The sequence below is a fragment of the Rhipicephalus sanguineus genome, chromosome 4 (genome assembly GCF_013339695.2).
Source record: "Rhipicephalus sanguineus isolate Rsan-2018 chromosome 4, BIME_Rsan_1.4, whole genome shotgun sequence".
In the NCBI taxonomy this organism is placed as follows: Eukaryota; Metazoa; Arthropoda; class Arachnida; order Ixodida; family Ixodidae; genus Rhipicephalus; species Rhipicephalus sanguineus.
In genome coordinates, this window is record NC_051179.1 from 153,893,413 (window position 1) to 153,905,742 (window position 12,330).

General features: G+C 45.4%; 1 protein-coding gene across 2 annotated transcripts in view; it reads right to left on the reverse strand.

The window, feature by feature from the left end:
* The window catches only part of LOC119390819 (importin subunit alpha-6), a 51,331-nt gene that overhangs the window by 33,035 nt on the left and 5,966 nt on the right, over positions 1–12,330 (reverse strand). For both annotated transcript variants that reach the window (XM_049414935.1, XM_037658523.2), the window contains exons 4-5: positions 9,972–10,158; positions 8,570–8,674 (exon numbers count right to left, since the gene is read on the reverse strand). In XM_049414935.1, the coding sequence (XP_049270892.1) occupies positions 8,570–8,674; positions 9,972–10,158 (292 nt within the window). The remainder of the gene's footprint in view (positions 1–8,569; positions 8,675–9,971; positions 10,159–12,330) is intronic.

Here is a 12,330-nt window from a genome sequence, read left to right on the forward strand (position 1 = left end):
GTAACATTATGGCGTCGGTCTCTGCATGTTTTTGCAAAAAACGACGGCTCAAGCATCCGACAGGCTGTTCTAGACAAGTGTGATTCCGACTGTAGTACAGTCGAACCCACTTATAACGATCCCAGATACAACGATCTATCGGTTATAACGACCATATTTCGGTGCACTTACGATTTTCCTATGCTACCCATTGAAATTACGTCCACATATAGCGAACATTTTTCAAAGCCTCCTACTTTTACAACGAACACTTCAGACACGGTCGCGGTAAAAATATTGCGTATACGAGGCGAAAAAAAAAGTTAAAGCAGGCCTAGTAAAGCATGAGAGGAGCGCGCTCGCGCGTGCCCCACTCCAGTATACTCGTGACGAAGATCGGCGAGCACCGCACGCAGATTTCGGACGCTACAAGCGAGGTCGCTCACTTTCCAGGCATTTCCTTAGCGGCAGAATGGCAGAGACGAATAAAAAAAAAGAAATAGGAGGCAGCATACTTGTGGTCAGCTTTCGCACGGCAACCTTTTCTGGCGCCGTTCTCTGCAGCTACGACCGCCTACGATAAACCTAGGCCTTGGAACGCAAGAAGCAATAAAATGCAATAAGCGATATGACCGCGCTAACTTTTCGGCGCTTAAAAGTTCATTGCGTCGACGCCACAATGTGCCGCAAAATGTCTTTCGTCTTTTCGGTAACGGCATACACCGGCCGATCAGTGATTACGATTTCCTCGCGATTGCGGCGATTCCTTCACGGATAAGTATCAGAAGACAGCGAAGGCGATGTGGCGGCCGGCGATGAACGTGCCGTTATGATTTATCGCCGACAACCTTATCACAGTCATCTGCAGCTATCGGCTCGGCTGCACGTGTGGCGTAAACTGTTCGGGGTGACGGCGGTACAAGCAGTACAAGCGCGCGATGCCATTGCCGTTCGAAAGTTCGCTTCCGCCGCGCCGTGCGAGATAAAGTGCGCGTCGCTTCGTGTAAACGAAACTAGCTCGCTGGTGTTGAGCGACACAGGCACCGAGAAACGTTGATGCACTTTATTTTATTAGGCGGCAACCCAAGCGCGCCGCGCCTGTCGTGCAGGGCCGTCAGAGCATCGCGGAGACGTAGAGTGCGCGTTGCTTCCAAAATGCTTGTCTTCGCCACGTTGAACGAACAGGCCGCTCGTCGCACCCGTGCACGCTCCGAAGTGAAGCGGGCACAAAGAGCGCACAAATGCGCGTACAAATGCAAGCGGCCCGGCAGTGATGGCATGATCCGAGAGGCGACGCGCTGCACGCAACTAGCCAGGGATGATCGGCTCCACGGAGCGGTACCGCGGTTCAATAAAACGTTGTCGCTTCACTGCAAAGGCGGTTTAATTCACTCGTGCACGCAGCGGGCCTCGCTTCACAATGCGAAAAGGCCTAACTTCTCACCGGAGGAGTTGTTAGCACTTTTCAATAAAAATTCGCAGAAAAAAAAAGCGGCTTGGTCGCTAATGCATGTTTTTGAGGGCGAGTCCATTTACAACGAACTACTGATATAACGACCAGTTTTCGCGGCACTTTCGAGTTCGTTATAAACGGGTTCGACTGTATTTCTATTTCCCCTTCTCATGTGGTACTATGCTGACAGTTATATGTCAACTTTGATGTGTAACTGTGAGTCTGCACCTGCGTGTTGTCTTCCCTTGCTCACCATTAGGCGCTCCTCAAAATAAGTCACCTTTGACCTTTAGCCAGAACTGTCGGTCCTTTTCAACAGGCTCAATCAGCGCATGCGCTGCACTCGGACGAGGTCCATATGTGAGCCCACGGCATTTGAGAGAGATTTGGTTGGACAAGAATGCTGAAATGAGGCATGAGTGGCACGTCACTCGTGGGTGTCTCCTCAAAGTGTGGCAGTGCGCTTTTTCACTGTTCAGTCTTAGTTTCCAAAGTAACACTGGCCATAATTAATTATGCTGGAGTTATCAGTACAACATCAAGTTTTATTAGCAACGTGTGCAACCAGTTCACAAGGGAAGCCAGGAGCCTATGACCAAGGACGGCAACTTGCTCGTGCCAACATAATGCCGTGTGTGGCTTTTAGGGGCGAAGCTCCTTATAGCATCACCTGGTCGGTCGTTGCTCCATGCGGCGTTCCCCCGCCGTCGCGTCTCCTGTATCATTCAATAGATGGCGCTGTCCCATAGAGATGTACGCAAACTGCAGTTGGGTGATGATATACTAGATGGCGCTGTCCCATAGAGATGTGTGCAATATGTGTGCAAAAAAAAAAGAAAAAGAAAAAAAATAGAGCTGTGCGAATAGCAAAATTTTGGGTGCGAAGCGAATTCGAATATTGAAGTGTGAGTGCGAATCGAATTGAATATTTTTCGAATATTTCTAGAATATTTTTTTTAATACTTCGAAGCAAAATCGCAGAAAAAAAGGTTGGAGAGGATTCCTAAGCATATTCTTATGAGGTAGCAGCATGAAAGTGTTTCTTTTCGCTAGGCTGATGAAGCGCTGGCAGGGTGGTGTTTCATAGTTGTCTTATCAAGAATGATGATTTGGTGCAACCAAAGTGTCACCGACAACACTTTACACGTGATAGGCAAAGATGCCATTTCCTCAGCCTCTCCTCCTCTTTCAACTTCTGTGGAAGCCCGACTGATGTGGCGGACAAGGGTGTGCTCCCTTCAAGTCCGGAGTTCCAAATCTGCCTCATAGACTTTGATATACAAGAACATCTGAAATTTTGGATGCTAAAAAGCTTTGGCTTCCGATTTTTCGGACTTCTTGCCCAAATTTCAGGTCCAAAACAGCATTAATTGAGCCCCCACCTCTACCACATCTTTCATCTCCATGTTGGAACAAGCGTTTCCTTGAGTTAATACATTTGCGACCGTAGCAGAGCTTCAAAGGCAGCTTTGCCGCAATACCGGGGTGTAATGAGGTGAAGCATATTGAAAATCTAGGGACCACTTCCAATCGGACGTTGACTGTGTCTTGGCAAAGCTCGACCGTAACGGAGCTTGAAAGGCAGCTTTGCCGCAATACCGGGGTGTGATGAGGTGAAGCATATTGAAAATCTAGGGACCACTTCCAATCGGACGTTGACTGTGTCTTGGCAAAGCTCGACCGTAACGGAGCTTGAAAGGCAGCTTTGCCGCAATACCGGGGTGTGATGAGGTGAAGCATATTGAAAATCTAGGGACCACTTCCAATCGGAGGTTGACTGTGTCTTGGCAAAGCTCGACCGTAAAGCCTGTTTCACATGCGAGCGACCGAGCGGCGGGGCCCGCAGCGATCGAGCGGCAGCAGGACGCTCGGACGCGGCTTCGTTTCACATGCACCGCTTTTGCGCGGCGCGCGCCTCTGCGATGCGCAGTGATGGTTGTGGAAAGCGCCCGTTACCCGCGGGTTTCCTTTCTCCGAGTTCGCTTCTTTTGGTGCACTTGGGCTGCGAGTTTCACCAGCCTTCTACTTCGGTGCTCGATTTTCACGCGCCTAAACCTTGAATGACGAAAATGTGCAGTGTATCAGAGTGCAATTAAACAACTTCAGTAGTCACGTTTATTTCTGTTACAGCTTTCTTTTTTTACCACGCAAGTCTTCTTGCACGCTCATACACTTGGCCATGGAAAAGCAAAAAAAAAAAGAATTGGTTTTTGTGGTTTTAAGCTTTCAGAGTGCTTTCGGTGGCTTTTGCTCTCGAATGCCGCAAGGCGTTGGTGCGCCGTCTGGGCCGGCAACCATTGCAAACCCACAATGTCGTCGTCTGGGGGGCTCGCATTTGTCGTCTTCGGGGTACGTGACCATTGAAAAAAAGAAAAAGAAAACAGTAAACTATTCGAACGTGCTGGGTCAGAGTAGCAAAAAAAAAAAAACTGAAACATGCGACCAACAAGTGCGCAGTGCCGTAGGGTCCCCCTGTACGGACCTGTGTTGGTGCCACGATTCGATAAAGATACAAAAGAACAAAATGACACGTGCAAACGATTTGTCTGCTTTGATGGAAGCGCAGTAGAGAACAACAAAACGAAAAGAAAGGCGTTTCTACACTGCCAGCTCGTTACAGCGAATGTCGTCTGCTAGGAAACCGAGTTCCTCCTGGCGCACGCTCCCGCTCCTCGACTCCGCCCCTGCAATCACGTGCTCCCCACGTCACTGCTCTCCCATTGGGTGACCTTGGGCAGCCGCTCTGCCGCTAGCGAATTTTTCCAACTCCGGCGATCTCGATCGCGCGTCCACTGGTCGCTCTAAAAAACCTGTTTTTGGGCTCCCGCGACGGCAGCCGCTCCGCTCTTGGAGCAAAATCGCTGCATGTGAAACAGGCTTAACGGAGCTTGAAAGGCAGCTTTGCCGCAATACCGGGGTGTGATGAGGTGAAGCATATTGAAAATCTAGGGACCACTTCCAATCGGACGTTGACTGTGTCTTGGCAAAGCTCGACCGTAACGGAACTTGAAAGGCAGCTTTGCCGCAATACTGGGGTGTGATGAGGTGAAGCATATTGAAAATCTAGGGACCACTTCCAATCGGACGTTGACTGTGTCTTGGCAAAGCTCGACCGTAACGGAGCTTGAAAGGCAGCTTTGCCGCAATACCGGGGTGTGATGAGGTGAAGCATATTGAAAATCTAGGGACCACTTCCAATCGGACGTTGACTGTGTCTTGGCAAAGCTCGACCGTAACGGAGCTTGAAAGACAGCTTTGCCGCAATACCGGGGTGTGATGAGGTGAAGCATATTGAAAATCTAGGGACCACTTCCAATCGGACGTTGTCTCTTGGCAAAGCTCGACCGTAACGGAGCTTGAAAGACAGCTTCGCCGCAATACGAGAATGTAATGAGGTGAAGCATATTAAAAATCTGAAGGAGTCACTTTCAATCGGACGTTGACTGTATTTGTTTTTGGGAAGTTCGAATAGCTCGAATAGTAAAATTCCAGTGCGAATCAAATCGAATAGCAAGCACTATTTGAAAAATATTCGAAATTTGGAATATTCGCACACCCCCCCCAAAAATAAAAGAAAAGAAAGAAAGGAAAAAACAAGAAAAAAAGAAAAGAAAGGAAAAAAAGAAGAAAAAAAAGGGAAAAAAAGCAGCGGCACCCTGCACGCTAGATGGCGTGCAGTAATCAAAGCGGCGTATCGCTTTGATTACTGCTGGGCGAAAAAAACTGAACATTTCACGGTGTAACTATGATTGCTTCAGGAGCTTCGCCCAAGTTCTTCATCATTCACACGTAGATATGCCGTAATTTTTTTACTTCTTCATGGATTGTACAAAGCTACAAGAGGTTTATTTCGAATCATTGTGGTTAGGACTGAACAATAAAAGTCTGCTGGCAGTGCACAGACCCACTGGCTGTGCTAGGACTCAACTCCACTGAATCGCGTTGACACTACCTCAATCTCAGGGTGGACGGCTGGCAAGGGCTGATAATCACGTAATTCAACTTCACAAGCATGTTTTGACATACTCTGAATGCAAACAAATAGGCTATCTACATAAGAAGCTGCTCCGGCAGCTGTGTTGCTGCAATATAACGTTATCACTAGAGACCGGATTTTAGGCAAATGCATATTTTGTTCCTTGCGCTCCTATCGCGCCATTTTGATATATGAGCATGAATTAGAGGCTAAGGAGGGCTTTTACATTGTTTTTATAGTGCGTACAAATGCCTATATTTGGCGTTTGTGCCTAAATGCTTACAAATGCCTATAAATGATAAATTTTAAAAATTGGCACTTATGTTAGCACTATTTATCCTCAAGTTTTGCTCCCGGGAGCAGTTTGAGACCGTTATTCATGTTACCACGCAACACTGACTGTTTGGAACTACGGGGCTAAACCTAGTCCTCTAATTCAACCAACTCCCGGAAACAACCGCTAGCAGCAGTGAAGTGGGACACGCCGGCGAGCAGTCGCCGCCACACTGACATGGCGCAAGCGGTTGACGAACGCGAGACCGCGTTAGCGGAAAGGAGAGCGAAGAGCAAGAAAAGAAAGAAATATGTGATGTGCACGTGGCTTTTGTTTTTGTAGTTTACTTTGTAAGGTGTTCACTGCATTACGTAGCCAGAAACGTTTTTCAGACGGGGGGGGGGGTGCTTCAACCACACTTTATGTATGTTCGTGCGTGCGCTTGTATGTGACCGTGTATATATACACATGTAAAACGGAAAAGTTTCGGGGAGGGGGGGAGGGTTGAACCCCCAGAAACCCCCCTCCCCCCTTGCTACGCCAGTGGTTCACTGACAGGGCAGAAACTGGCTCTACGCGATTCGACCTGGCCAATAGGAGGCATTCCTCCCTTCTGGGCTTTTAGCAATCTGGCTATCTGCTCCTGCTCTGCATTTCTCAGTCATGCTGAGAAGACACTAGGAGTCTGTTGAATCGACAGTAGAAACATGACTCACCGTGCAGAATACGGGAGAGACCGTGTTCTGCGAACCATGCGGGACAAAGCACAATTGCACAGGTATGTTCAACTGTTGGCGCCTTTGTGCTATCTTCGGCAATAACATTTTGTTTTCCTGTTGTAGACAGAGGTCGAGCAAGTCTTCGTTTGAAATTATTTGCATTTATTTGAAAATTTATTGTGCCCACATTTACGATTTTGGAAGCCTGAAACGTTGTTTTGCCTGCCTATTTTTGGTGCCCAAAATGAGCTTTTTTAATGCCTAAAAATCTGGCCTCTAGTTATCACTCAAGAGCCGATTGCATTGCATTCAGTGTCACAGGCACGAAAAGCAATGACTCGTCATTGTCAGTTGTGTTGGCCTTGTTGCAGCTTCAGTATGACAATATGTCCCTGAATGACCCAGCATGCTGACGAGTTGGTTGTCTGCAGGTGTCAATGTCATATAGACTACTTGTAGGTGTCAGTCAGTGTCCTGTCAGGTCAGTTTGATTGCATTCATATTGTGAGTGGCCAGAAGTTCTATCAAAACACTACGGCAGGAGTGCGGTACTGGCACTGTGCCATAAACATAGCTGACGACAAGTACAGACGGGTCCACAGTTAAAGGGAACACTTGCGTTTCGGGTATGTCTGGATTTCGCTCTCCTGCAATAGCATAGTGGCTTAGATTTGTATAACACTACTGGTGGTTGACCGTTCCGAACCCTTATGATAGACTAGTAACGAGCACGAACAATCTTTCCGCGTCCGCTAGCCGTTAGGGGGCCAACAAAATGAAAGTTGCTCATTCAAGTGTTCCCTTTAACAGAGGACCATACTGTACATACTCACAATATATATTTGGTGCAGGCAACCTACCTTACTGCCCACATTTGCATGAATCTGCTTCTTGAACTGCTGGAGCTGTAAAAACGTTCTCGGTGCTCGCCGCTAGAATAATGCTCATGTACACTTCTGTCGTTCAAACTGTGGGCTGTGCCATTCTCTCGGAAACATAGGGAACGTGTTTATTCCTATAGTCCAATGAAGTGCTTAAGGGGGGACGTGCGAATGGGAATGGTAAATTTGGTCAAAATGTCCAGTTTTTAAATTAATTTTTTTCTGCAATCCTCAGACCATCATCGTCACGGTGAAATATTAGACCAAAATAAGCAGTAGAAGTTGAAAAAAAAACAAAACATTTTACTAGTGTGCTGTCATCAAAAACGATGAGAAAATTGGGCTTTAGAAAATGGAAATCTGCTGTTTTCCCTTGACACAATGCCACCCTATTGGCGTCATCATAAAGAGGACAGATAGAGCTCAAGATAGCCACAAAGTTGCATTTGTCCAATGAAAAATAAAACCAGCTTCCTTCTGAGTTCCATTTTCTTAGCTTTCAGCTCCATTTTCTTGGAGTTCCATTTTCTAAGCTTTCATTTTTTGAACAGTTGCTATCAGTCATCCCTGTGCCATTTCTCAACAAATAAAGATATAACCATTCCATTTTCTGCGCCTAGATCCTGAGACATTGGTGAGTGCCGTAAAGCTGTCCATATTTGTCTGCACGCCATACAGATTTTTATAATTGGCTTTTTGTAAAAGTTGTTAGTAAGACAATGAGTACAAGAAATTTCAAAAAAAATTTTGTGTGCTTATTTGAATACTAAAAAATAAACCAATAGCTTTACGGCAAAGAACGGGCCCTTGTGAATATATGCTTATGCAAAAATTGTGATGAACTTATGTCTAATTCATTAATTAATTTTGGGATGACAATGAGAGAGTATCCAAGTGTTGTAACTCAAAAACTAAGAGAGATAGCTCAAAGCTCAAAACCGATTTCAGTTATGATATTAGCACAACGTATCACATCTGCGTGCCAAATTTCATCACTTTATCTGCATAAATAACCAAGGTAGTTTTCATTGCCACGTCCCCCTTAATCAACTTAGCTTTCAGCAGCATGATCATAGCATGCGTGTCGTGTATAAGTAGTGACTGGTACCACGAGACCGCCCATGTTGGGTTTTGACCCAAACATAGCTTTACAATTTATTGTGGTCTTACTGTAATTGCACTGCCAAACCTATTTTTGCATAAAGTTTTTCTTCTTTGTTCTTGCTTTTTCACTTTCATCTGAGCACCTGTTTCGTTAAAACAGAAAACAGGACACAGTGAACTAACCTGGAGTGCTTTGATAAAAGCATGACTCGCTCCTTGGCACCTCAGCAGGTTGCGACACTCGTCACAATCCTTGGCAATGTTGGTAAGACACCATGCTGACTGCTCCTGCATTGTGTTGTGTAACAGACTGCAGGTTTTTATGAAGGAATACAGTGATGTGCACGGTTATAGTGTAACACTATTGATAAACTGACTATCAGCAGTATCAACAGCATTTATAAAAGAGTATTGATGGTGCTGTAGAATGTAAAAAATTTGAAATTTGGATCGATGGATAATTCAAACTGCAAAGCTCGTTGTCCCAGTAATGTTATACATATCTGAATTTAAAAAATCTGCGCATTCAAACTCTTAGAATCACCCATTGGTTACTTCAAATAAAGTTTTTCACCCTTGTGGTTTTGGAAAAAAAAAGTCGCATCACATTACCTCTCACTTAACACGTCTTTGAAAACTTTTAGACGCACTTCCACCTTGTAATTATGAAACTGTATTAACCAAATAAAGGATATATCAAAGTAAGTGAAATTTCTCTCGAAAATCCTCACAGAGACACATTATAGTTTGAAACCTCATTTTAATGAAGTAAACTTGACCTGAGGATGGATATAACTAACTAAAATCTTCTCTAGTACCAAGAAATCCCCACGTGTTTCCGCGAAGGGTATCATATTCCACGGTGTTCGGTGGCTGTGTAGTGTGGCGGTTCAAAACTCCCACTTCCCTACAGTGCCACGTGTTGTGTGTTGCCGTGCATGGTGGTGTACAAGCAAAGGCACACACTATTTACTCACATTATGTACTGCCTTCTTCCACCCTATCGCAGTCGCCTTGCCATTGCAGTTGCTAGTTACAACCATTGCTGCACAGAGCACGAACGGTCGGGTTCACTCAAGGAGGAGACACCCCAGCCATCCCTCAAATGCACATGAATTCTCCTCCTCCATACCTGCACGAGCTATGGTGTTGAGAGCACACATTCCGCAGCCGAACGAGTTCTGGCAAGCTCATCAAGCAGCGAATGGCATTAAAGCAAATAACATAACACTTGCCACCATGGCACTGCACAAGTGGCATTAAAGCTCAAGGCGTTAGGAAGGTAATGCCATTCTCTGTGCCTGTGTGGCGTAATAGTTGACCAATATTATGTCCTAGTTCAGGACTCAAACCCAGGGCCAACATGTGTCACGGGCAGTTGCTTCACCATACGAGCTGACCAGGAGGCCAGCAGATCGCAGGATGCGGGAAAGTTAATTGACAACTCGTAGTGCACGAACATAGAGTATGGCAAATAAGTTCTGCAGAAGCCCGCATGTCGGATGAACGTTCATGAAAAAGAGAAATTGTTATCCAATGCCGTTGTCACAAGACACTGTGCTACATCAGATGCTACAGATCTTGCCTGGAGAAAAGGGTTGCTGCCATTGAGGAATGTGATCAGATAGGGGCCAGCACAACGCAGCACCCGGAAGGTGGCCTTGTGGTCTCCACAGGCCAGGTTGGTGAAGCAAGCGAGAGCTTCAAGCTGGCATGAGGATTCAACGCTGCGCAGGGTCACGGACAGGAGTTGCTCCAAGGCACCATTGGTCCTGATTGAAAAGAAAGTACAGTAGTGTTAGAAACACTTTCTGTGCACTCAAACCAGATGACTCAAATCTGTGAGTTTCATCGGCTCTCTTCAGCAAACAGAAAAATAATTAGATCCCAACTGGGTTCAGTCACAACTTCGTGACATTAGTATCAAGCAGCTGTAAGCTCACTATCATAATAATTTATTAACTCTTGAAGACCCCTTGTAGGGTTCTGGAGGATCATGCCATTGGTAGAATATGATGGTCCCCATTTAAAACAATAATAACAGGGTAACAAAAGTTTATATAAACATAGAGGAAGAACAAGGGGGGAGGGGGAGATGCATAGTGAAACTCAATTATACGTGTTTCAAGTAAGCAAATAAAACTAAACTGAGAGTACACAAAGAAGAATGTACAAGTGCAGTCAAGCCAGCATACAATTATCCAATTTAGAGCGAACTTTTGCCTACTATGAATAACTTTCGTACACTGAATATGTTCAAGAGTTCCATGAAAGACCCATGTGTTTATAATGAGGAGATACCTTGGTTGGTTCACTGACATTGAATGAAATAAACAATGTTAGGGCAGTGCCTCAATAAGCCAGATTTGCAGGAGGAGGGTGCCATGCTACACCTGACCTTTCTTTATGTTTATTTTGCTCTGTTACTGTTTATGTGAGTGCAGTGGAAGTGCATCAGCGATTGCAATGTCGCACGGTGTATTATGACTGAGTGGGTTGTCACGTCTGTTTTTCTTGCTTACGGCAGTCACAGATTGTTGATGCACCTAGTTGGTGTGGAAAATCTGTCACTGCAATAGCAATTATATGGAAATTCTCTATGGGTTTCTGCCGTCGCCGTTATTCCGTGTAAAGTCCTTCATTCATTCATTCATACATTTATTCATTCAGCTTATTATTTTAGACAACAATGTCTCGGATACAAGGCCAAAGGAAGATGTGCTCTGTCTGATGGGAACCCAGCACCCGAATGCACATACTCAGAACGTGTGTCAACAGAAACATTCCAAATTCCAACAGAAAACAACAGTCCAAATTGATAACATTGCCCGATGTGTCGTACATTCTATGTGTGAGTTCAAGGATGTGAGAGCTGGCGTTGATTACTGTTTAAGCAGAGAGGAAACATGCCGCCCATCTTTCGTTGTGCGAAAGGAGCATGGAGATAGGAGTCGGATGGGGGCTGCGTACCTCCAGGAGGAAAAGCATACTTTGACTTACAGGGCCTGGTTGCCTGCAGTTGCGCCTGTATCTCTAGATGCCGTCAGCAGATAGCTCATAGCTTTGTACTTACGCTCTCATCAAAAAGTATGCATTGAAGCAACAGGCAGCACGAAGGTGACCTGGTTCGCTGCAGCGGCCACATTTCCTAAAGGAGTGAGCTGCTAGCTTCTCTTTGTATACCATTCCAATTCGTTGCTATCGCATTCGTTGTCTTGTGGCGAAACTGTGAATTTTTTTTAGAGGAGCAGTTAAGCTTTCGTAATGCCGTTAGTCGTCGACAGAAAACCATTATCATCATGAACCAGCACGCACTCTTTTCATCCTCTTCTTCATCTTCCGCTTCAATCCCAGAACACGTGTGCCGATTTGTCCGCCGTCGGATGCAATAACTTGATGAACGAGAGAATGAGTGGAGAGAGAAAAAAAGAAAGAGGGAAAGACAGAGAAAGGAAGAGATAGAAAGAAAGTGAGAAGTTCTTGGCGAAAAAAATTTCCTGGCGTGGTGGGAGTTAAACCCACGTACCCACGATCCCAAGGCGAGCGTCGTAACCACTCGGCTATCCAGGCACGCTAGCAGAGCATAGCATAGCCTTGTATAGTATAGTGTAGCAAGGGGGTTGGAAAGGAAAGCGAGGGGGAGTAGGGAAGGGATGGGAGAGAGTAAAGAACAGCATAGAAAGAAAGAGAGAAATAGAAAAAAATGGAAGGGAAGAAAGAGAACGAGATAGAATAAAAGAGGAAGCGAGAATTGTACAGACAGAAAGAAAGGGAAGAAAGATTGAAACAGTGAGAAAGAAAGAGTGAGAGGGAGGAAGAAACAAATGGAGATAAACAAAGACAAAAAAGACAGAGAAAAAACAGACAAAAGAGAGAAAAAAAAAGAAAGAGAAAAAAGAAATGTAGACAGCTTACACTAAGCCCCACAAGGCTGGGTAACAGTA